The following is a 27101-nucleotide window of genomic DNA, read 5'->3' on the forward strand; positions in this document are numbered from 1 at the left end:
TCTTCATATGAATACTTGTCTGATGTTACGAAAAAGCGTTTGTATTGTGATATTCTTGATGTATTCATGCCAACACCTGTCTATCGAGCTGTCTACAAGCTAGGTCCTGAACGCGATGTGTTAAAGCGTGTTAAAAAAATGCCGATCAGGCCCTCAGTTAAAACATTGTTTTTTCAAATACATACAGACACTCTCCCTGTCAAGCCATGGTTACAAAGTAAAGGTCTTTTTGTACCTTGGTCAGTAAACTGTTTAATCTGCAGGAAACCGGAAACAATAGAACATATTTTTCTAGACTGCCACGATGCCGTATTTCTGTGGGATGTCTTGCAAAGAACTCTTAAATTAATCTGCAGGAAACCGGAAACAATAGAACATATTTTTCTAGACTGCCACGATGCGGTATTTCTGTGGGATGTCTTGCAAAGAACTCTTAAAAAAGAATTGCCATTAAGCCCTTTTAGAATCCGGTTTCTTTCATGTGCGGATACAGGGGAAGTGCCGAGTGATATGCTAATGTTGCTTTGCATACATCGCGTATGGAAGACGAGGATGGATATTAGGCATGCTCATATACGAACTCACTCAGCAAGACACTATTTTGTTGAGAGTGTGATCTACACCTGAGACTTGTTCATAGACCAAGGTGAACCCCCAGAATGGCTACCTATATTGGATAATTGGCTTCTGTGAAGCATTTTTAAGCCACAGACACCGGCCGAGTTGTAGCTGGTGTATTTATAATATGTCCATGTGTATCTGATAATTTTTGTTTGTGTTTGTGAAACGGCAATAAAGAAAAAAAGCTTGCGTGGCTCAGTTGTAGAGTATCCGACTCCCACGCAGCGGGCGCAGGTTCGATCCCGGCGGGAATCGGGTACTTTTTTCGCGTTTCCTGCGATAGCGGTTACGCGGCCGCCGGCGGCGGCATCATCGCGACCCGAAATGGCTATTGGAATGAGCCCATGACAGATTACGCTGTAAAAGGGGCGTGCACGCCCCTATCAATAGCTATGCGACGCAAGGGTTCGATTCTGGACATTGTGTAATTCCGCCATGCTGTGGAATTTTGTTACGGCGGCATCTTCAGCCAATCACGAAGGCCGTAGAAGTCTTTTTTAGGCACTTCAGAGCTGACCAGAGGTCGAATTTGACAATGCTCAAATAGCACCCCAGTTCTTGTAGAGGGCGGAAAGGTGCGCTCGAAAACTTCACCTACTACTAAAGTATTTGCCCCTTTCAAATAGCATCTTGTCAACTCTTCAGCTCAATCTCTCGGTAAATGCAACTTCTGATAAACGCTACTTATTTCCCGGCTCTCTTGAGGCACCATTTAAAGAGAGCCTACGGTACTTACTCACTGTACGGGAATTCTCACACCAACTTGCTGTGAAGTCAAACATTTCGACAGCGTCTACCCGAGCCTTGTTCATTGTTTATCGATAAACAAGGTGTTCTATTACATTCTAAAGGAACGAAATGATCAAACAACATGTTTCGAAAAGTTTTCCTGCGCAGGACATCCAATATACAAGAACTGATTTTCGATCCATGACGTCGCACGGATCATGTACCACCGCGGAGGTTCTGATGCGAATTAAAAAAAAAAGAACTGAAGTTCCACCTTAAATACCTACACTAGATGCAAGGCCTTTTAGGCGACATGAATGAAAACAGCTTTTAAATAAGTGTTTACTAAAATAAAATAGTTTAGAGTTGCTTTTTTAGTGTCCATTTAGACTGATCGATTTAGACGGGGTTGATCTTGAGAACATCTTTAGCTGCAGTCTCCTGGTGAGACTGAAAATGAGGTCGGCGGCCTCGCTTGGCAGAGACAAGATCAGTAATGGGTAGAGTTGGTCTAATCCCCAGGGTGACTGGTAGTGTGTCTTTGGGTGTGTCTCCCTGACTGCCCTCTCCAAGATGTCGACGCACTCCTCTGGGTCATCCCTGATGAGTAATTGGGTGAACTTGTCCATAACCCTGAGCATATCATCGATTTCTGCATCGCTGTAGTCTGCGATGACTTCGGCAGGCTGTTTCCGCAACTCCAGCATCACGTGCTCCTTGGGAACATTGTACATCGAGACGATTCCGGTCCTTGTAGAAAAAGAAAAAAAAGTAAGCATTTGTGAGTAAGAGAAAGACAGGGCGATCAGTGACTGATGGATTGTTAGTGTTTATAGCTTCATGATAGAGAGACTCTGATCTTAAAGAGGAGCTAGAGATGTTAGCCTGGCTGCGTAATTTAATTGTTCAGTTTAGCATCCCTAAACGTCACAATTGATTATGGGGGACGCCATAGAAAAGGGAACTGCGCTTTTGCAATCGTTGAAATATTGTATAAAATTTAAGTGATGCCGCAGTTTTAAGGCGAATGCCTTTAATGGCTCATACTCACGGCGTCCGACCGTCTGTCCGTCCGTGCTCTGGAACGGTGCCAGCTGTGGCCTCTCCCCCTTACACTCTCTCAGCAATCACGTGATGGCACAGCTGCGCGCGCGGCAACGCTCCTTCGTCAGACGTCTCGTTGCAGCAGTCGAGTTGGTCGGATGGCTTCCAAGCAGCCCGTTGTTGATTCCACGGCAAGCGGTTCGGAGAAGCGCCCCAAAAATGTGGATTCCCCCGATACCAAACGCCAGAAGAGGAATGAGTGAATGCGCATGCGGCGGTAGTCAGTCGAATGGGCAGAGGCTTTCGCCGAACACACTTTGAAATTTACAGTGTCCTTTAATTTTTAAGCGAAGCTTTGTAGGCTCACAGGTGTCGGCGTGGGTGGTAGGCGGCGGCGGTGTCACGCTAAATGTGGGCTGATCCTAGCGATAGTGCAGAAAAGGCACTTATCTGGGACAAGAAAGAGAGCGAGAGAGAGAAAGGAAGAAAAAGATAGTGAGAAAGAAAGAAATAAGAAGAGATGAAAAAAAGATACACAGTGAGAGAGAGAGATAAATAAGAGAGAGAGAAAGAGAGATATATTTAGAGATACAGAGAAAGAGAGAAAGTCACCACGAAGGTCAGAGAACGAAAGAGAGACACAGAAAGAGAAAGAAAGAAATAGAGAGAAAGAATTATAGAGAAAGAGAAAGAAAAAGAGAGAGAAAAAGAAAGAGAGAGAAAGAAAGTCACCACGAAGGCCAGAGAAAGAGAGAGAGAATGGAAGAAAGAGAAATAAACAGAGAAAGAGAGAGGGAGAGAAATAAATCAATAAAGAGAAAGGAAGATACATAGAGAGAGAGAAACAAATAGACAGAGAGAAAGAAAATCACCACGAAGGTCACATACGCACACAAGCTTCGCTTACCCCGATTTTCTTGACAGGGGAAGGGCTGGTGATTTTTTTCTACCATGTGGTACTACTTAATTTCATCGCGTTTTATCAAGCAGTGTTTGCTAATAGCGATGAAATGTTTCTTGTTCACAAATAATTCGTGTTAGTGCGCGATGCTTAGTGCACTCGACTCTCTAGAGCTGACGTTTCGTTGAATTTAGATGATGCTTGGACAAGAAAACTTGGGATCGCTGATTACTACAGTGAAGCTGTCATGGCGTCCGCGTGGGAGAACTATCACCAGCAGCAATGGCTCGAGTGTCGTCGTCTTCTTCCACAGCTGGCTGGTTGGCGCCCCTCAGCGCAACCACGCGAACGCGCTCGTGCCACTGCTCACGCGTTCGTCATTGTCTTCTCCACAGCTGGCTCCGTTGCCGCTCATCATGCCAGCGTAGAATTTCACTTCTGTCGTCGTAATTGCGAGGCCGCGTTAACAGGGGTATGTGCCATTGGTTGTTTTTTGATACGTGACGGACAGATTTAATAACAGAGGCGAAACGCGAACGTGTGTGCGTACCTATCGTCACGATGACCACCAATCTGGGCAATAATTATGTTTGTACCTGCGTTCAAAATTCTGTGTCCCCTTTGTTTGGTCACAAACAGCTTCGCTGGTCATCCATCTTCACAGAGTGGAATGCCTCATGAATTTTTTTTGGTACTCCTAGCAATACTCATTGCTTGTAACATTATGAAATCTATTTAGTGGAACGAGTCAGAAACTAAATAATGTTAATCACGACCATGCACGAAAGGTTCAATGAGAAATTGGCTTCTTTAGAAGCTCGGTAGAAACCACAAGACCGACCCAAACCAGAAGCACAAAGCTTATGCACATTGCATGCTGCAAGGTCATTCTGATGCTAGCCTAAACTTCGCAGTAATGTCGCATGCAGGCGCTAGCTGTCAGGTATGCAGCTAGTATTCCCTGTACCATTTTGGGGGGAAGTATATAAGAAATCGCGAAGAGGCAGATAGCAGAATTCGGCCTCTTTATAGGTGGATTACCTCAAGCAGGGGTCATTAGTTTCACAGCCAATCACGACGCTCACTTTTAAACGAAGCTGTATATGCCGAGGCAAACACACTTGTGGTCCGACCACAGAAACCATCCGGCGGAAATAAAGCTATCGAAAACTCGTGTCCCGTTCATATACCAAAATTGGCATGGAAGGGTACGAATGTATGATTAAGATGACTGATAGGTCATCACATCAATAACATCACATGCGCGTCACACACATAACATATAACGATAACAAAATCACGTGTGGCGCATACTCACATTGGATATGCGGGAAGGAGCCAAATATACAGGTATGGGACAGGCAAGGGACAAAAAAGAAAGAAAAACACCGCATATCCACGGGGTGAATGATGATGAGTGGGCGAAGCTCCGGAGGGAATCATCGGTAAACCGTGAATCTTCCGTGTAATTCGCCCAGTCTCGCCGCACTAAATCGAACGATTGACTTCCACCAATGACACGCGCCATATGTGACGTCATTCCTGTTTTATAACAGCGCCCTTCATTATAATTGCACCATCTCCCGCTTAAGGGGACGCTAGCACAAACGCGTTAGAAACGTGCAGTACTCTCTAGTAAGGGGGAGAGGCCACAGCGTCTTACGCAGCCGTTTACACATGCCGGAACGTGCACCGCGTTTGCCGACGCCATCACATGACTGCTGAGAGAGTATAACCCCCGTATTCATAAACGCTCCTCGACTTGAACTTGACTTGCCACCGCCTTCAACGCGTTTCGAACGCGCTGCCCAAGGTGGTGGCAAGTCAAGTTCAAGTCGAGGAGCGTTTATGAATACGGGGGTAAGGCGGAGAGGCCACAGCGTCTTACACCAGCTTCTTACACGGGCCGTAACGCGCTAGCACAAACGCGTTAGAAACGCGCAGTCTTTCGTTAATGTTGGGTATTTATTGTCATCGTGGTGCGTGTGTCCATGTGTGCTTCGTGGCGTAGTGGCTAGCGCCGCGCGTTCGGAAGCGAGGGGTCCCTGGTTCGATTCCGCGCTACGGACACAACTTTCGGATTTTTTTTTTCATAAAAGTAGACGTGGCTACCTACTACTAGTACATACTACAGAGGAGGCACAGACCCACACCCTAAGGAGCTTCGCCCCTGAAAAAAGAAAGAAGAAGGAAGGAAAGAAAGAAATAAATCACGTGTGGCTCATACCCACATGGGATATGTAGGTATGAGCCACCGAAAGCAGGAGTGGGAAAGATATCGTCGGCGTCGCGCCAACGCCTGGGTAGAAGATCGGGCCCGCGATGCGGAGCGCAAGCGGCGATGTCGGGCCGAGCTAGACAAAGGCGTTACCAATAATTAATTGAGAAAGACTTTAATGAACCGTAGGGATTTAACCCAGTGATAAACACCGGGGCCGCAAATGTCAGTTTGCTGGTTCACCATCTGTATGGGGTGCATGGGCGGTGTAAGTTTGTTTGCATATTTGACAGCAAGTTTACCACACAGTATATATGCCAAGTACAATGATTCGGTGCCTTCAATCAAGCAGAGGACCTGTACTTTTGTCATAAGCTTATGTCATCATTTCTGAAACCTTATTTATTGACACTTGGAACCGTATGTTCGTGTAAATCATGTGAACCAAGCTTAAGTGCTGTTTCAATAAGCTTTCTTAATAATAAATGTATGCGCAGGTGGAAAACACAATACTGAAGCGTAGAAGTAGCCAAGCAATGTCTGCTTAACAGACACCTTATGACTAGCACGTCTTTGTATATACCCGTCCTCAAAATGTGCTGTGAGATACATGGGCGTTCTAGTTATGTTTCCCGAAAGCATCCCTTTAGCAGCTTGGTGCGATGTTAACTTGCAGCAACAGTATACTGTTTTTTTCCTGTGCCGATTTTAGGAAAGGATATCACGAAATTTTTGCTAGCCCAATAGAGTTTACGGTAAACAGACGGGACTTCGCTACTGGTCGGCTTCAACAGTGATTTCAACAGTGTCTAAAACCGAATAATAAACATTTGTTCAGTGAATACCTTAGTAGATAGTTGCGCTTTGCGACTGCGACTGCGAATGCAGGTGTCTTGCGCCATATTAAGAAATCAATGTGAAAAGAAAGCGATCTAATTTCTACACTATGCAAGTTCACCACCTCGTCTGGTTATCAATTCATAGAAAAGACTATGAACAGTGCTATTCTGCACAAGCGATGACAAATTGTGTTCTAATTAATGAAAAACATGTGGTATAGGCGATGTAAGCGAGAATACCCCCAAAATCTTCCACGCTTGTAATAATGTGCTGTGTGCGCCTTGCACTAGACGTACTCACCTGTACGCGGAAGGCTCTACGGTGACCATGTCGACACCCTTCGCACTGCACTCCCTGCGGAAAGCATCCATCATGGAGACGACGGCGTGCTTCGTCATGCAATACGGCGCCACCATTGGCACCGTGAAATGGCCTGCATTGGAGAGGAGGCCCGAGTTGAGAAAACAGTCATAAAATTGATGTAGGATAAGTACCTCCCTGCACAGGCTGCAGATTACCTAGAGGCTATATATACCTGTTGGCTTACGAATTTACATTTCTTGTAGACATTTTCTAGCAACCACGGGCATGGTAAGACCTTGGGAAAAAGAACGAACAGATGAATAGAAAGGCTGAGAGGTTAACCAGAGGTATTTATAGTTAGCTATCCTGCATGGGGGTGAATAGGGTGCGGGGTTGAAAATAGAAATAGAAGCACAATGCGGGCAGCTTGTACTAGTGGTGCAAGGCTGGAGTAAACAGCGGAGCTGGTGATCGACCTAGCTTCTTCCAGGTTTTACTAGGCTTGGCTAAGTTTTTGCGAGGAAATGCTAAGTGCTCTAGGCACGGTATTCGGAATCGGCTCACCGCCGACGCGCAGATTCTCGCTTGGCCGTGCGACGCGCTTCAAGATGAGCGACTTCTTCGGGTGTCCGGTTCTTCTTTGGTCGTCCCTTGTCAAGGCTACATGTACTCGCCACAGAGTCAACGAGAGTTCTGCCGCCGTGGGGGCGGATCCCAGCTTTATCTCACCGATTACGTTGCGGCCAAGCTGAGTCTCCACACTCGCCGGGGCGTGGCTGGTCAAAACCTGCCGGGCCGCCGCCAGAGGCGCCTGCTACAGTCATGGACACCGCGCGCGTGTTCGGTGCGAACGCGGGGAAACGGGGAAACGCGGACGGCGTCGGCAGCAGCTCTGCGCGTTACCTCATTGGTGCTGCTACAATTCTTTTCTCTCTCTGTCGGTGTCATTTTCTCTTTCTCTCTCCCGAGCATAGCGCGCGCCGCGCGCATGGTCTCCTTCCCTCTCCGTAACGTCCCATGTCAAGGCAACATTTGCACGGAACGGAGAAGAGATGAAGCACACGCTGGCTCCTTGAGGTGGTTGCTAGGCAACGCGCAGTGACATTATCGCCAGGAGCAGTTTTTGTTCGCACTACGCGGTGCGACCAAGAGCTTAAACAGCTCCGCTGTTAAAAGAGCAAACTACGTATATAATCCAGCAGTAGTAGGCGGCGTTCTCAAACTATATTTTGTAATCTCGTGGAGGCAAGGAACTTCGGCAGCGTAGTTTATAGTTCTGCGCTAAGTTCCTTTAGGTGCATTGACTTGGAACTTTCGTTCCGATAGTAATCGATTGTTCATATTCTATGGCTTTATGCACATAAACACCTTACCTCTCGGCGCTATAGCGCGGGCAGGCATAAAGGTGTGCGAATGTCTCATCACAGCTGCATGTGTCACGTGCAGACATTCTGGATTGGGTGAGAAACGGGAGCTCCGAGAGCCGTCACAAAAATTATGTAGGTCTATTCGAAGTATGTAAACGTATTTCTATGCTAAATACGGACTCTGTAGAGGCTATACCTGTTGACTTATGATCTTGCCGGTCTTGTCGACTATCGTGTATATATTGTAAAAAAAAAGCATTCGGAAGTTTACGGGGCTATAGACTTGTCATTGACTGCTGTCGGTGAGCAGTCTAATAATTTTGTAAGGACTCTAAATGAACTTATAGCAAGATAATGCAGGAAAAATAGTTCGTGGCCTGGTCGGTGTTTACTAAGGCCCATATTTACCACTTAGATGATGAAACATAAACAGGAACAAAAATGGCGACACCGGCCAGTTTTCAGAAAGATCTTTAACGCGACAGCGTTAAGGGCCCCGTGTCGCAGAAAACCCGGCGTCGGTGTCGGCATTGGCATGTGCACGAGCGCGCCGGTGTCGTTGGCGGAAATAATCATCCCGAACCATCCCTACCGCGCAGTTCCCTCCACGTGGCGCAAGGCGTTAGTGAACAAAATTGAATTTCTCAATGCAAAATGCGTGAGAAAAATCGTACAGTATGACTTAACCACACCCTACAGAAGTGATTGCGTTGGATTGTAATTTGAAAATACGAGAACGCATAATTATGTTACGCCGAAACTCAAACACAAACCCCTTTTCCAGCATTTCTTCAATTCATACAGCGGCGCGCCGCGGTTTCTTGCAAAAACACTATCCAGATGGCACTCGCCTCCTCGGTAGCCGCACGCGGAGGCGAAGTTGGACAAAGAAGCTGCAGTTGCCGGGAAGCCTGATAAGCAGCCGCGGATCTTTTAATGCTACCGTGTTCCACTCTTAAGGGTCAAGCTTAAGCGTCCTCCATTTCTTTTTTGTTTCACAAACGTGGAAATGTGTAAACAACGGAGGCTACATGACCAGAGTGGGACACACACAATATGTCGTATCAGAAGAAGCAATAATCAACGATTACTATGACAACCAGTTGTCGAAGAAGGCGATTTTAAATTCTACTGCGTAATTGAAGTTTTTTTTCTTACTGATTCTCTCACTATACCGTTTGATTGTTGTACCTTTGGCACCCCGCGTCATTTCCATGTTCCCTTATGAGCATGTGCCTCTTTTAGTACACATTCTTGCAATTTTGCATAGGATAATCTAGTTGTAGTTACCAGCCGTGTCATCGTTCTTTTTCTGTTTCTTGTTACGTCATTTAGCAGCAATTAGGTCTTTAGGAGCAGAAAATATTGTGTCATGCGTCTATAGACACTATGCAGTCTCCCTAGAGTTTGTAGGTTCCTTAATTCATAAGGATCACACTCAAGGACAAGCTGCGACACCGTCAAAGCTAGGGTATACATATGCTTTTACACTGAAAATTTGTTGCCTGCTTTTGTAAACATTTATTAGACTTCTCACAATGTTTGCTCGAACGTTATTGTGTCACATCATTGCGTCAATATATGCGAACAACTTTAGAGGCACCAAGAAGCTGACCTCATCAGCAAGTTATGACTTGCTACATTTTTGTTCGGTGTTATAATCGGTGTTGGAAAATTGAGGTTTACACGGTGTTTCTGGCTTACGCAAGTGTCCTCTAATCGAATAAAAACATTTTAAGCCTGGTGACGCATTTGGAAACCCCAAACTCTCCTATATAGCAAGATACCTAAAAAGTTCTTCGCATAACATTAATTCCTAGAGCGTGGGACGTCTGCATACTATTTTTCAGCCTGGTGACGCCTTGAGAAACCTCAAACTCTACTAAATATAGCGAGATACCTACCAAATTCTTCGCATAACGTTGATTCCTACAGTGTGCGACACCTGCATGCCACACGCAAAGAAGAAAAAAAAATCCCAGATGTGCTCAGTAATGAATGAGGGACGAGGTAGCGTTGAATTCGGGGTTAATTTAGAACAACTGGGGTTTTATTCCTTGTACTAAAAGCTCGGTACACGAACAAGCATGAAATGTTTTTAGCTCGCGTTGTCGGCGACCTTCAAGAGACCTTGAACCAAAAGCCAGAGCCATTATCCGGTCACTCAAGACGAGAAGGAAACGAGAACATCCGGGCATCGTTGTGAGAACAAAACGAGATTATCCTGGCAACCAGTCAAAATTTAAGAAAATGTGGTCTCTGGCCCCCAATCCTTTGTTCAGGACCGCATTACCTACTCTAGCTATTGCCGAATGAAGTTACAAAAAATATTGCTTCCGATTTCTTCCTAATGTTTGTTCACAATATCACTCAAGCTGTAACTTCTAGTACGCTGAAGTTTAATTTGTCATTTCCAATAGCGATGGTCAAAAGGCAGATACAGGGTACCATACGCTTTATCGTCATATTCTGGCGTTGAGACAGGGTTACCTGTGCTCTTTTCAACGCCATTGGTCCGGGAGCTCCGCGGCGCGGGTTTTGCGCCGCCTCGAGAGATGGCGCTACACTGCGTGACCAGGCCGACAGCATCCGGCGCGCCGCGGATGGTTGTTTGACCGAGACGAGACTTGCAACGAGGTTTAGTTCAAAACAGGTTCATTTCGGCTCCGTGAGCTTTCGGGCCGGCGTCGCGGCACCAATCTGCTTTGCCGGTAGCCATTTCATGCTTACACCTACTCTCGATTAGAGGGAGAGCCAGAAGTCTTTCTCTTTATTGTGCATACCAGTCCATCGAATGACAGTCGCCTCAACCGCTAGTTGAATTCGCGACCTCGTACTCCGCAGTAGAAAGTAATAACAACTAAGCCATCACGGCGGTTAGCACGTTAAAACAAAGCACTTCTAGATGCAGTTCGACCATATCCACTGCTTTCGCTTACATTCTTCGCTAGCTGTTTTATTATCTTTGTTGTGCTGTGTTGCCAAATCATCGACAACTGCAACAACGACCACAAAATCATTCTAGAAAACGGCATGTTTAACCCCCTTCGGTGAAAAAACTATGATCGAATCATAAATGAAGTGACGTAAGAAGAATGCAATGAAATATTGGGGAACGATGCCGAAAAAAAAGGGTTATGTTCGGTGACACGTAATCGCTGTAGAACAGTATACGTATTCAATATTTCTGGCCTCCTATTAGGTTCTGACTTCGCTAGGGACCTGAGAACTTCGTCTTATTGAGTAGCACGTAAACACATTTTGACTATAGTTTTTTTTTATCCCGAGGTTCATGGCTAAAAGTTATTGTCAGCCACAAAAGTTTGCAGGACATGGGATTTACGAAATTGCTGAACGCCTGCGAAGTCTGTGTGCGTAGCCTTGAATCCAAAGTTTCAGTGTAGCAGTCCTTGCGACCTACGCAGTGGTCCATTACATTTGAGGCACCATTCCTTTACATATAGCAGAAGTTAACATTTGCAGTGAAACCTTGCTCCGTATTCTTTTGTATAGCCGACTTTATGCAATGAAATTTTCAAGATGTGTGCTATAGAAGATACAAAAGCGAAGGAAACATGTGCAAAACACATTTGTGGCAGATATCTCTTTCACTGGCGTTCTGTTGTCTTCTGTTACATGTGAGTTGCTGTGGAGAGGTAGAGATTGCGTCGGCTACTACATTTATGTTATTGAGGTATATATAAATAAATACAGAAGTATTTAAATATATAAATATGACATCAATATTAAAATGGATTAATAAATGAAAATTGACAATTAAAATAATATGCGTAAAGCGGCAACAGAGAGGTCACTTGACGTCTGTTTATGCCGATAACCTAATGACATATACCCTTTGTATTCTTCATCCATTGATACTAGGGATCGCCACGTACTAATTGGATGGTAGGTTGAAACACAATGTTCAGTTCAAGTTCAGTCCGAAGTGCAGCGCCTAAGTGTGTCAGTTTATACATAACGCTACAGGACGAGTAATTACTAACGCCAATTTGTGTCCATTAAAAAAGCGTTTTGAGACCTTTTGCTTCTGCCTCATCTATAGCGTGTTTTCTTATGTTTAAGCACGAATTACACAGGTGATGGCCGAAATATCCAGAAAAACAAAAACAAAGAACAAACAAGAATTCCAGCAGCAAACCTAGGGGGCTGGCCAACGTGACGACTCTGCCTTGGCTCTTTCTCAGCAGGGGCAGGAATTTTTTGATGACACGAAGAGTTCCAAGAACGTTGACGTCAAAGACTTTGGCGATTGTTTCCGTCGTCAGCCATTCGAGGAGACCGCCGGTTCCGATTCCAGCGTTCGCCACCACCGACCAGAGAACTGCATCGAAAGCGCATCAGTCGAGTCACCAAAAATAACCGACAGAAATAAGCACCATTCAAAATTTCTAACGTGTCACGTTGAGTAAGTGGCATTGTTTAATTTTATTTTCATGGTGTCCTTTGCGGCGAGGTGATTTTCAACTTGTTTATTCGACCGTGAAGTTTGGGATAACGTGCGGTAGATACGTTTAGTTGAATAATACTTAGATGGAAACTATACGCAGATAAATATTGCTCCGCCATGTGCTAATCACAGAATGGTTTATTTTCTAGAAGTGTTCACGTGGGGATTATTCAACACGGCGTAAATAATTCCTAGTGAACATGGCATCGGTTGTAGTAATCTAAATTCTACTAGCACCTTTGAAGTATTTCTGCTGTCTCTCCCTCTTCGAAGGTGCACATTTGAGGCATTCTTTCTCTAGCTGAAACGGACAGAAAATGTATAGCGGGTAAGCCCTGTGTTAAAATGCGCAAATCCAGCGATATACAGCCTTCCTTTAAAGTATATGGGCTACTTCCGTGCATTTATCTTGTATCTCGTTCGGCTGTGTGTTCCGGTTCCCATGATGCTTCTGACACTCCAGGCATATGCATGGTAAGAGCAATACAGATCCTTTTTGATTATCCAAGGGTTTGTGATTATAGGTTATGTCATAATACAGGAACTACTGTAAACAGCCTGGCGGGCCCAAGCAAGGGAGCTTGCTTTTGACAAGAAGTGTATGGCCAATTAGACGCCCGAGTGCTGCTGTTTTTACAGCGAAGCCGTGTACCTTTTCCCCCAAAGCATCTGTCGTGTTCGTGGGCAAAAACTCAACAAATCAGCGGGAGTCGCACGCCGAGTGCGCCACTGGGTTCCTTGCAGCAACACCAGACGGAGCTCGCCTCGGCGCATCCGCGGCAGCGGCAGCGCCAGCCGCGCGGGGAAAAAAAGAACCAGAAAGCTCGCCTTCGCGCCTAGCGTTTCACGGTAAACATTACGGCTACATAAGCTCTAGTTGTCGCGAAGAGGCAACTGTAGCATACGAATCAGGACCTGCCGTGGTTGCTCAGTGGCTATGGTGTTGGGCTGCTGAGCACGAGGTCGCGGGATCGAATCCCGGCCACGGCGGCCGCATTTCCATGGGGAGCGAAATGCGAAAACACCCGTGTACTTAGATTTAGGTACACGTTAAAGATCCTCAGGTGGTCTAAATTTCTGAGTCCCCCACTACAGCGTGCCTCATAATCAGATCGTGGTTTTGGCACGTAAAACCCCATAACTTAGCATACGAATCAGGGAGTGACGTAACTATCCACTTTCGTATGTAAAAGAAGAACCCGCCGAGCAAGTGATTTGTGTTCTGACAGGGCTATGGGAAAGCCACGTATAGTGAAAACGTTTGCAGAGCAGCGTGCATGCGAGGCTCGTCGAAAGTGTCATTAAGTGCATTCATCCTCTCTTTGGTTAACTCTATTTAGGTGCATGAAACAGCGGCGCAAGCCAAGTCGCAGGCCGTAGAAACGTCTTAGGCTAATAATTATGCAAAATGCATGTGAATGTCGCCGTGTGAATAATTTCAAGCTACGCCGCAATGGGTGATCGTTCTAGGTGTCGCTTACAGCTTGTCTGTCGAACGTCCTTAACAGCGTGGATTGGAGACCCCCCTTTTTTTTCTTTATAGAATTCCAGCTTTAAGAGGCACGTACAGCTCAAGCCAACCACTTCACACACTATCCGCTATCCCACCCCCATTTAGGGAAATGCTAACAGCAAGCACGCATTTTTGGCACTTCACAGCGCAGCCAGTTTTTGCGTCGAGCGACCGGTTACCACAACGACTTCATTTCTCACAACGAATCGAGGAAATCCTCGGACCAAGAGAGCACTCAATTATGCGCTTTGCGAATCTGTGAATTGGCAGCTTCAGAATTGTAGATTTAAGCCACTGCATAACTAACCCACACTAGCAAGATAAAGAGAACCGAAGTGAAGGTCGAATGTGTAATGTGTTTTTTTTGCGCATTTCCTTGCTTGATCCTTATTCGTAAAAACTTATACATGGTGCTCACAAAGTATATGTGAACAAGCCGCGAGCCGTCCCGGGAAGGGAAATACACACCGGAATGGCAGCAATAGCTAAGCATGCAGTTAAAAACGAACGGTGTCAAGGAAACTCTCTTACGTTGGTGTACCTATTAGTCCCAAATAGGTGTATTTTGCAGTGTTTTCCCACACATCTGATGAAGTCCGCTGGAGTATGTGTGTGCCCCAGTCACAGTAAACGCGCTACACCGGAGAACTCTAAGAAATGGATTTAAATATGGTGTAATCTACTACACGTGTACACTGTAAGAACCAGCCGTAACTTTAACGGTTACGTTTTTATCATTTTTACAAGTCATGTCAGTGTGATTATGACAAGACGTTTCTATCGCAGTGAACAAGGAGGCGAGGAGAGATTCATGATTACAGCATGAGCCAAAAACAACAGCAAAAAAAATGCCCGTGATAATGGCGCGATTTGATTAGTTGCCGTATGGAGTACCTCGTTTTGTACACCTTACAAAATGACGTCTTTGCTGTCATTATGGTGGTTAAATTCTTGTAAATAAAGCTGCCAAGGTAATTCCCGTCAATCACTGCAACATTTTTTTACAATTTAGAAGTTTCACGGAATATTTTTTTTAAACGGAATCTACCATTGCAGATTTGGTGGTTTCATTAAACTTTACGAACGAAAAAATTACGTCATGATCGAGGTGGTGCACGAGATGTTTTACAAGTCCTCCCGTCAACCACAATGTCACGTTTACGCGTCATCATAAGGTGCAAGTTACTTACCTCTGCTGTCCAGCTGTTCCTTCACAGCGTCCAGGGCGTCGTCGATTTGCTTTTGATCTGTGACGTCGAGCTGCAAGACGTTTATGTTGGGGAGGAGCTTAAGTTCCGCCGCTCCGTCACTTTTCGAGCTCAGGCAGCCGGCGAACACCATGAAACCTTTACGGGATAGCCGCTTCGCAAGCCTGTGGCCAAAACCTGTGTCGCAGCCTGCGGTAAGCGAAGGAACATTGAGATGATACAATCAATAAGAAGAGTGAACTGAGCAAGTTGGCATTGATTCATGTGTTGTGTATTATTCCCTAGGAGTCTGTCGTTTTTCTAGCGCTAAACTTCTTGACATGGCATAGTCATTGATTTCTTTACATCACTTCACAGTGGTGTCAAATTTTATCAATTCGTGAATACGAAAACCATTCACATAATTTCGCCTACAGTTATCGCCGTGTTTAATGAGACACCAAATTGAGGCACTTAATCAGTTTTGAGTGATAATTTTTAACACTATAGCTTTGTGAATTTTGCGGTAAGGCTTTTAATCATTCCCAATAAAAAATTAGATCGAAGTTAGTTTTATTTATTTCGTGCCGAAATACCAGCGTATTCGCGTCATTGTAACATCATGGATTTGAAAGCACTCCTTTGTATTTGCTGTGCTGTGGTTGAGTAAAAGTTGTTGACACTTGTTATGTTCTGTATTTGGCTTTGGGAAAATTGGATGTACACTATCTTTACTGGTAACAAGTGAACTAGGCCCGAAGAGTCGCCTCCAAAATCTATGACGGCATAGCGAAAGGGTGCAGGAACATCTAAGGTGGTGTCGCCTACCGTCATACATTTTTTTTCTTTTTGAATTATAAAATCTCGTGCTAAAACACCGCTTTTTTGGTATTGTAGAATAACTTACTTTTCTCCTTCAATATGCTACAGCAACTTGCCCTTACAGAAGTGCTCCTTGCACAGAGCACAATTAGAGAGTTTCAGGGTGCCTGGTAATTCGGTGTACGCAAGGACTTCTGCGTAATAGCGGATTGCTGCTGATGATGTTGAGTTATTGGCATCTCCTTCAAAACGAGACGGTGAAAAATAGTCACCTAGGCTGCTTGAGTTACTCAGGTGTACTATACATGTTTTTTTTATTCTAGCTTTTTTTGCATACATCTCTTTAATTTTTTTTCTCTTCCTCAAAACGTCTCTATCAATCTTGTACCACTACCCGTGCTTGTAACAGATCCGGTCGTATCAATCTCTTTCCTGCTTTACTTTCCACCAATACTGGTGGATTACCGAACGCTGCTGGTGACACCTTGTGACGCTTTATCTAACTACAATGCCTTGTCGAGAACGCTCTTGTCCAAAAAAGTAATTTAAAGAGACAATCTGTTCACGATTACGCCGCTGCCAAAAATTTACATCAGCAGCGAAGTAGAATACATTTGGTTACTGCAATAATAGCTCTGGGGTGTCTGCTTTAGCTCTGCGCCTCCAGTCTAGCCGCTGTATAGGGTGCGTTGACGCCAGCGCCGTGGTATTCAGGCACCCTAGGCCATGTGCGCGTCGGCTCACCCGACAATTCGCCCAATCTGCCTGTGAATACTGGAATACCGTACACGCCACACTGTCTATTTGTGGACATATCTCAACTGTATACTGTAAAGCTCCGGCTATCGAGCCGACGATAATGCGATGTTATAGAGAATGCAGAAATTATTTTGTTTATTTTTTTAAATGCTGGGAGCTTCAGTTATTGAAAAAAAAAACAGAATTATCCTAGTTTCTCTTTAGTTCTCCATTTCTTTTTTGATTGGACGAGTGTCCCAACGCTTCATTTCATTTATGATTGATTACCTTTTCGATGTTCCATCGCCTTGTAGTTATTGGATTGCGCATTTATGTTCACATTGTTCGTACCATGTGTCTTTCGCGTTCACTACACTGTTCACGAGTTCAAGCGCGTCTAAGCTAAATGTCAGTCATTATGGGCATATGAGTGTTTCTTTTTATTTCCTTATTAACGCACGTCGACACTGCTTGTTCGTCTATCAGATGTAGTGCAAAAGTCGGCAGCAAAAGTTGACTAAACTCAATTATCCAATTAATTAAATCAGATCAATTTTCCTTTGCCATGTTCATACACAGATAAGTTGCTTCAGTAGAAACAAAAAAAAGTGGCAATTGTGGCTGTAGAACACTTGCTTGTTTGCATAAAACAGCTTTATTACACCCATTATTTCAATAAAAGCAATTTTAAGAACGATGATCAATTTGACGTGCTTAATTAGCCTATAGCTGTTATTGGCGGCTCACGCTCAAGACGCCTGGAAACATTTGTTGGCACGTTCAACACTTCCGACAGTACAAATCTGGCGCACACGAACAAGACGTCTTCTTCATTTGATCTCTTTATGTAGTATTCCCTGCAGTCGCTGGTAGGCGTGCAATTGCTCCCGCGCAAGGGTTCTTACCTACCTACCATGCCTAGCACCCCACCCAGTGCAGACTCACTTTTGTGCAAATAAATTACAATTATATTTACAGTTACAAATGTTGGGAACAATTAGGTTAGCAGCCTCTCCGCAATGGTGAATTGAATGAATTCGTGATTTTGAGCTGAAATATGCTCTAACAAAAATCATTAAATAAATTATTTTCTGTCATGCATGCCGAGCCGGCATCTTCAACAAGATTACATAGCAATTACCTTACAACAAGTTAATAATAATAATGGTGATAATAACAACCATAATTTTCTGCTAAAACGTATTTGATGCGAGTAACTATATATTTGTCAGATATCAGTAGACGGTCGCCTTAATCACCCTCCTTTTTAAGATAAAGATTATATTGCTAGCCCAAGTTTTTTCAAGAGCGTCGGCGGAACATCATCACCCATTGACGTTACACATGCGACCAAAATTGCACCACAATTAACTCGCCGATAGCATCACCTACCTGGTAACAAAGAGACTGCCTGGTAATCCAGACACTGCAAATACTAGGCGTCAGGCAATCGAGCATTGTCGCCGCAAGTATGACTACGCATCTATACATGCACACGGGGATTCGCTGGGACCAAATACTTGCCGGTAATGAGCACAGCCTTGCCCTCTCCGCACACCTCGCTCACAAAAGCGGTCGAGACGAGACCGGACAGTTTGTAGGAGACCCACAGTGCAACCCACACGGATCCAATGATCACCGATATCTCCCGCAGCGGTGTCAAATAGTTCCACAGGCTCCACAACAGAAACAGGAGCGCAAAGAACAGTGTCCACGACGTCCTCATTTTAGGTTCAATCACGGTGTGTACACGCTAAAGATGTGGAACACAGACTCCTCCACTCCCCAGTGCGAACCCTCACGCTGAACTTTTGTTGTTCTCGGCTAAGTAGCGTTCGCAGCAGCTTCGGATCACAATTCGGAGGCAGGCGGACGAGATGGGAAAACAATGGCTAGAGTGCAGTCGGACGAAGCTGGCCGTCGTTTCAGCACACAAACACACGCGCGCGTGCGCACACACAAACAGGCGCAGCGTAACAAGTCCACCTGCAGCGACGCTTTCTCAGCAAAGGGGTGTTCGCAGCTGCTTTCGGTCAAAAGCCGGAAGCGAGCGACCGTTCTTCCTGCAATAAGACGTGACACAATGGCAGAAGTACGCCTTATCAAAGCTGGCAAACGTTGGAGTCTTTGCTTCGATAGAAGGACCTTCCTTACAAGGGGCCTTTCTATGGGGAAACACGACGAGTGTCACGCGATGAAGCGTGGCAGGCAAAATAGCGATCCCTCTGTGTCACAAGAGCCGAGGGTGTATAGCAACTGCATGCGACGGCCGTCTACAAATGGGAGCTGTAAGGCAAGTCGGAGCAGAACATCCGCCGTCGGAGATGTGCGGAGAGATAGTGCTCCGACGATAACTGGTTGTCCGGTTGACCGCACAGAAAGGTAGATATGTATAGAGAGAGAGGGAGAGATAGAAAGAAAGAAAGAAAGAGGTGAATGTTTTGCTGAGTAATCTATTGACGAATGACAGCGACAACAAAAAGCAAAAAAGAAGAAAATGGCCATAGAATAGAAAGCGAGTATAGCTTCGTGCAGAAGAATGGTGTGCCAATCGTGAATTATTAGACAGCCATGGATTGCCTCAGAGAAATAATGCACCATTCGCCTCTTCTTTACGTAACACTTGACCGCTCACGCTTGAAAACAGTTGGCACATGTAGCAAGAATAGAAAGAGAAAACTAGAGAGAGAATAAGATATATATATATATATATATATATATATATATATATATATATATATATGGTGTTTCAGCGAACACTTTCAAAATTTATTTAACGTTGCCTGTGGCAGATATCCCAATTCTAGTTAATGAGCTGGTCTACTCGAAGAGGCGGACATTACTTGCAGAAAAAATTGAAATGCATAATCGACTAATTAGCAAAAATTTACTAATTAAGTTTTTAACTAATTACCTGATGGCCCATATTGCAATTTACAAATTGTAGCCGTGGAGTTCGCAAGGCGGATCCACTTGGAACGAATTCTCCGGATGACACCAGTTTCGAGATATTAATTCCAGAACTTTGCGGAGAAATGCATTGGCGTTCGAGTTACTTTTGTGCTTCAATGCATAAAGAGACGTTTTGTTAAGGACCTGACTGGAACGCCAATGCATTTCTCCGCAAAGTTCGGGAATTAATATCTCGAAACTGGTGTCATCCCGAGAATTCGTTCCAAGTGGATCCACCTTGCGAACTCCACGGCTAGAATTTGTAAATTGCAATATGGGCCATCAGGTAATTAGTTAAAAACCTAATTAGTGAATTTTGTTAATTATTCGATTATGCATTTCAATTTCTTGTGCAAGTAATGTCCGCCTCTTCGAGTAGACCCGCTCATTAACCAGAATAGGGCTATCTGCCACAGGCAACCTTCAAGAATTTTCGAAAGTGTTCGCTGAAACACCCTGTATATACATGTATTTCACAAAAGAGAAGCGCGCAAAGCATTCGTAGATTACTTGCTCGTTTCATGCTGAAGTGCTTTATTGCGATAATTTCAATGCGGTTCATGGGGCCTGCTTCATCTTGCTTTAAATGATCCCAACGATAAGAAATTTTATTGGTATCAGGATCTCGGTACTGCGCACTCAGGCACTAGAATGCAGGCATCCCTTTTAAGGTTCGGCTGCTTTATCACTTTATCGAAGCTGGTAGACTGCGTTGACTTGATACACTCTTGTGCTGAGCTAGGGCATATTTTCGATGGTTTCAAATAGGAATCGAATCTTTGCTGTATGGTATTCGCTTATTGAGTCCGAAGAACAGGACTTCGAATATCGTCAATTGTTCACTTGCAGAAGAACATTCCGGTGCGAGAAGCTAATGAACGTGCAACGAAGGATTAAACGATGAATGTTCGCGACTTATTTATTAATTGCTCATTTATTTTTCATTTGTATATTGATTAGGTTTTGGACATGTAAGTACAGTAAGTCGCCAGCTTCGAAATAGCATCAAATTTTCTATGAATGGAAGTGAAAATGATAGAATGGCAAAAACTTTATATTGGAGAGAAAACAGGGAAAGCGGATATTCTAGAACGTGCGGTGTTCGGTCACCAGACCTCTGACAACCAAACACAGTATGTTTTATAATTACCCGCCGTGATTGCTCAGTGGCTATGGTGTTTGGCTGCTGAGCACAAGGTCGTGGGATTGAATCCAGGCCACGGGGATGCATTTCAATGGGGGCGAAATGCGAAAACACTCGGGTACTTAGATTTAGGTTCACGTTAAAGAACCTCAGGTGGTCCAAATTTCCGGAGTCCCCCACTATGGCGTGCCTCATAATCAGATCGTGGTTTTAGCACGTAAAACTCCATAATTTATTTTTAATTTTTGTTTTAAAATTGTATCTTGCACCCGTGTTCTAAAAAAAAGTTTTTGTTGAACAGCTTGGCTAGTTTTAGCTGTCACATGGAACACAGAGCAGCTTCTTAGGGGCTGAACGAAGGCACGCTTTTTGCATAACAGAGTAAAAAAGAAAAAGAACTCTTCATACTCAAAGACACAAATATCATGGAGAAGCACCATAAACAAAATTATCCCGGAAATATTTCGGAAAGGTTTTTCAAACAGATGCAATAGTGAGGAAACAAAAGAGAACACGATCTTGTCACGGCAACAAAAACACATCCTACAACTATTTCGCGTATCTTTTTTCAAAACTGAAGATAATTTGAGACTATTCTCCCTGTGCATTAAATATGTGACATTGTGGACAGTAAACACGGCCATTCATACCAAGCTTTGTAAGCAAGTTACCGTCATGCACTAGCAAAATGGCCACATCCTGTTATGCGAGGAGGCTTTCTAGGCAAGAAAAGAAGCTGAAAACGAAAGCCTGGTGATGAAGCCACCCAGAAGTTTCTGCTCGAGCTGGTTTCGGTGTCAGAATCTTTTATAGTCTAATCAGCTTGAGTGAACTTTTGAGCAGTAGATAAAAATTACATTGCAATCTAATGGAACCCGAAGCACAACATTTAAAGTTTGTAGAACCTTCACGTGCCATAATAACCCTAATACGTGAAGGTTTATTTTGAAATTAGTGACGTCACACTCACGTATTGGCGCTGAGATTGTTGCTGCTTAATATAGCCTTGCCTTCCGCCGGCTTTGCACAGACATTTGTAAAGAAAGAGCCTAAATAAGCAGCAAGCGAATAAAGGCCTGTTTCACGAAGCATTCATTACCCTAGAACATTTCGTAGAAACTAGAGTGACGGCCGTCATTACACTGTGCAATAACATTCAATGTTAAATGTGAATAAGTATGTCAATTTGTCAATAACTCACACCGTTACACGTCTTACGGGTGTAAGGGTGTGATGTAAAGGCCAATTTTTACCCTTCCTCACTTTTTACACTGCAAATTATTTCACAGCGTATAGCGAGCAAAGTTTTTGAAAATGGTCGGCCACTGAAAAAACAGTCTTACGAAAGCTTTGTGAACGGGTTTTTGCATGTAAAAAGTTTCATGCCTCCTGCTCGTAAGCATCCCTTTTCCCCGCTGAGGCGGTCGCATGAATTTTACAACTCCTCTGGAAGTCTTGGGTTTTGGCAAGCTTCCAAAATTACACAGTGGGCGCGAAATGTACCCTTGTTGTGTCGTCACAACATTCAAGTAGGGGTGCCGGTTACCAATAGTTAAATACGGCCCCTGCGTCCTCCAGAGTAAATGCGAACCTTCCGATGCAATATGGTAATGTGGGTGGACTCGGCTGTAAGATGGCTCGTTTCCATTTCCCTTTATGGACGCTTCATACCGTAGTCAAAACTAACGATTCTTCCTGTGTATAAGTGTGTCTTAGAAGGAAGGTGGGATGGCAGTTTGGCTTATGAAGCTTGCCTCACACATATGCGATGCTTAACTTCAGGTGTCGAAATGCTCATGTTATCAGGGCCGTCCAGAATTTCTCCGAGGCGACGCCAGCTCATGTGCGTCATAACTATAGCGTATACTATTTCTAACAGCCTGACATTTACGTCAGAATTTATGTAAATGCACAAGCAAAATTAATAATGAAAACTGAGAGGCTTCATTGTAACGCTGCCAAATGAAGGCAACAATCAAGACGGCCAAGGAAAGCATAGGGTGAATTAGCTGTACAAGAAACTGATGTGCGGTAAATCTGCAATAAACTTAATATTTCTAATAAAGGGAAAAGGAGGTGAAACAATGGGAATGAATCAGTCGTTTATTTACTAGTGGATGTAAAAGCGGTAACCTATTTACCGCAATTTCTAACTTTCAAAGATAGTTTAAACTTCACAACAAGACAACAAAAAGTTGAATGAGAATAATATTCCTACCTTTGTGGTGGATGAACAAAAACATTGCTTGTGATCACACGCTGTATAGGATGGAATTAAAGAAAATTGGGTGCATTTATGTTACTTATGAAGCATTTGTTTGCCCCACACTTTCTTAAGCTATGGTTCACATAGGTTCTAACATGGGTGTTGAGTCTGCATTTAAGAGGAAGATTTAGCTCGGGAGCTGCTTTCTTAACATACGGTAACTGAAAAAATCGTTTCTCTCAGCGATCACTGCACAGACTTTGATGAAGTTCCTTGCATTTTAAAGGAAAATCCAAAATATAGTAGTTGCAAGAAGCAGATGTTTTAATTAGGCTTTCATTTTTTACAAGGACTGTTGAAAATTGACAACTTGAAAAAAAAGAACCGGCAATATGAAGTTGACAACGCTGAAACTCTGCAGTCAAAAGCGATTTCACAATTCTCTAAACTGCAGCTAATAATATATCTAAAACGTCAGAATTGGTGTGTTATATAGCGCTCTGAAATATACCACTAATTTATGAGTAGGACTTTTGCAGAATCTTCGTAAACCTTGTAGGCATTTCACATAGCCTGTAAATTTATATATGACGTCTACTTTTGATGCTCTAATCGATGCGATTAACAGAACTCCGGTATCTGTTTTGGTATTGAATTACAAATTTGTAAGAATTCTGCTGACACTTTTTTAACTTATCCAATTATCCGGAAATATTATAAAAGCTTTCAGGTAAACGCCAAATGTCTGCTTCCTAATTTCACTAGGATTGAACTTTTTCTCTGAAATACAATATATTTATTTGAAATGGGTCCAGTGGTTTTCTCATAAAAGAATTTCAGTGTGTCACATTTATTTTAGCGGGGAACTCGGCGTTAGCTCCAAGATATAGCTTTCTCTTGTTTCATCTTAGGTGACACTGGCGCAGACCCAGTGGCCAAAGAATTGGGCATTTGAAATGTCGGCAAACAAAACCTAAGAAAGTCTTTTATACATCACTCGCCATTCTATTAAGTGGTTTGCGTGTTTTAGAGGTGCTTGAGCAGCCGCTGATCAGCCACAATTATATGCACAGGCCTCATGGCCCGATTTAATGTTTGATTGTGCAGAACAGAGGCTCTCTGGTTTCAGTTTCTTTGTCAACGTTAAGAGCTATATAAGTCCCCTATTCGACGGGAATCCTACGTACACTTACCCAATGCCCCCCCCCCCCCCTCCTTTCCCATTGAAGGGGGAAGATAGGTGTGTGTATGCAAGGACAGAGTCTCTTTAACATACATTTTTCTACCAAGCAGTTTTGCACTTCTAACAGCCAATGAACAAAGGGAATGCTGATGACTACCTTGGATGCGCTGTTTGCTTGTCGTCTATTCAGCCTTAACCTTCGAGGGTACTCACAGGCTCTTGCTGATTAGGTTCTCTGTTACTTCGCACAGGCTTATTAAACATACGTCATCAGGGTGCAAGAAAACTCCCGAAAACGTAGTTCAGCTTATAACAAGCAGATACTTTTGCATGAAGTTAGCAGAATTCTAACGCTATTAGGGCGTAGGGACTGCTGAAAATTGTGAAGTATTCTTGACTAATCGAAGTGTTTCGGTCGTGACAATCAGAATGACGTAGATGATTATCCGAGAGGAAATGTCACATTCTATGTATATGTCACAACTGAGTACAACAAATGATTGTCATAAACATTTCAAATTTGTCAAATTGCATTATGTGCAACATTGTCATTTTGACGTTACGTGGAAAAATTCCACATTGATAACTGCTTGACAGTGGCACATTGAATGCCGATGTGAGAAATGTCAAACGATCGTCACAATTATTTGTCCTACTTTGCAACAATAATTTCACATTTGTCTCATTGACACTGTGTGTGACTTGTCACATGCAATGTCAATCTGGCATCAGTCAAACATCTTAACAGTCCCAATTCATCAGCTATGTCCTGAGGCTCGCGAGTCTCAAGTTGGCATCGGTCCGTACAGTAGCTTTCACTGAGCTACGCATTGACATTCATCCTTGGTGAGTTCTACTTCAGTTCACGTTTGCCGCTCTTGCGTAGTGCTTACAAGAACTGAATTATCCACTCCATTGATTACGCTCTTCACAGCCTTCATCGCTAACTGTCGGCGCTCGGAAAGCATTGCCACTAGAATGGCTACCCTCGCTCACAGGTTTCACGATAAACGCATACCATGACCATTTCCTTGACCAACCGGAACCTGTAGTTTCCACGCAGATGCGTAGCATCTGTAGTAATTAGCCCGAACCCGTACCGTCGTACCTCAGCATAATAACCCTGTATGCCTTCGCTGTGCCTCTCGTCGTGGCCTGTTGCGCAGAATGAGCGCCACGGCCTTGAGACCCCGTGCTTGAACAGCTACAGTGCAGCGCGGCCTCTGAGCGTGATTAATGGGGCTAAAGGGGCCGCATTGCAGTGCGCCCGACAGGTGATTCGGGGGTGAACCCCCCCCCTGATGCCGACTTACCCCCCCCCCCTTTTGTTTAACCCCCTTTCTTTCCTTACGCTTTGAGTGCTGCAACTAAGATGTAGCGCGTAATCGTCTGCACACTCGCAAAAGACACATGATTTGGACAATTTCCCTGAATAATCGAAAGTAGTGCTGTTAGATGGTATTGGCAAACTGTCAACCCCCCCCCCCCCCCCTGGCAGAGATCCTGGGTGCGCTACTGCCGCATTGCTCCTTGATCACACATTTGCTCTCCATCTCATCAACACCGTGCAGTGCAGGAAGCCTAGTGCTTGTGTGAACCAATCATAACGAGAGTCGTCGGCGTGCATGAGAAGGAGTGGGGCTCACACATTTGTCGTCACGGATCCTTCTGAGGAATTCCATTTAGTAGGCATCGCGAGGAGCGGCTTTTGAGAACGTTCCCCTGGTTTTCTCTTTTGGTTGGCTGAGGCAACCAGCAGCTATAACGACACTTCACGAGGTCGATGAGACGAATTGTATGACGATGACAAGAACTTTTATTGGTCTTGAGAAACTGGCCAGGTGGAGCCGAAGGCTCCCTCAGGTCAAGTCGGTGGCTCCGCCCACGATGGCACCGCCAGGCGAAATCTCGTTGTGATGTCGTGGTCCCTCTGGACCACCTGGAGTTGGATGTGGTGGTGGTCGCTTCTTAGGAACTCCTCCCACTGTTCCTTTGTGGCAAGTACAGAGTTTTCTGTGGCTGGGCAGAGCCAGAGCATATGATCGAAAGAGCATGAATCGCTCCGCATTTGGGGCACGACTGCGGGAAGTATGGGTCTATCCTGCTAAGGACCGCGGAGCGTGCTAGCTTGTGAGCGTGCTATTTGGGTTTATTTAGTTTTGGGTGAGGGAGAGAGACGCCCTCCTTTCCAAGCGGTAATGTGAGACGATATCGTGAAAGGTGCACAATGGGTCTTTCTGGATGCAAGCCTCGTTACGAGGAGGGCCGTTGACGGCTGCGCGGGACGTGAAATCGCGCGCCAGCCAGCGAGCCCGTTCGTTGGGTTGCAGCCGTGCGGTTGGATCGAGTCTCCCAGGTGGGCCGGAACCATGAAATGTGGAAATATGCTTCTGTGCCGACTTGACCGAAATTAGTGTGCTTGTTGATCGCAATTCTATTCGCCCATTTCGATACGCGCGCCACCAAAAAGACCTAATGGATTGTATATACGCCATATATTAGGCAATGTTACAATTTCTTGACCATGAAGGCTGGAAGCAGATTCTTTGGAACAACAAAGAGCCGACTGTTTATTTGGGCAAACTTTAATATATCCAAATCTGGACTTAGCGGCGGCAATAGCTGCGAGCCCGTCCGTTGGTAATCAAATCCATCATACGACTGTCACGTTCTTCCTACATGAAGGGCAGTCATCGCGCATCCTAGATTGTCTTGAAGTATCCACACAAGCTCGAGAACTTTCATGCTACTGGGTTCTGTGAAACTCCCGTGTACTCTGACCATGTGTATTTCTACATGTGGGTACAACATTCGAGATGCACGCACTCTTTCATATTGCGAGGCATAAGTGTGACAACGCGAATC

At 44.5% G+C, this 27101-nt stretch overlaps 1 protein-coding gene across 1 annotated transcript in view; it reads right to left on the bottom strand.

Moving 5' to 3' along the window:
• Positions 1–711: 711 nt before the first annotated feature.
• LOC119465374 (retinol dehydrogenase 7-like) overlaps positions 712–27101 on the bottom strand; it is a 32508-nt gene continuing 6118 nt past the window's right edge. Inside the window, exons 2-6 of the mRNA XM_037726160.2 lie at positions 18276–18559; positions 15195–15401; positions 12183–12365; positions 6654–6786; positions 712–2100 (exon numbers count right to left, since the gene is read on the bottom strand). Coding sequence (XP_037582088.1) covers positions 1725–2100; positions 6654–6786; positions 12183–12365; positions 15195–15401; positions 18276–18477 — 1101 coding nt within the window. The 5' untranslated portion in view covers positions 18478–18559 and the 3' untranslated portion in view covers positions 712–1724. The remainder of the gene's footprint in view (positions 2101–6653; positions 6787–12182; positions 12366–15194; positions 15402–18275; positions 18560–27101) is intronic.

The sequence above is a fragment of the Dermacentor silvarum genome, chromosome 9, assembly GCF_013339745.2.
Source record: "Dermacentor silvarum isolate Dsil-2018 chromosome 9, BIME_Dsil_1.4, whole genome shotgun sequence".
Lineage (NCBI taxonomy): Eukaryota > Metazoa > Arthropoda > Arachnida > Ixodida > Ixodidae > Dermacentor > Dermacentor silvarum.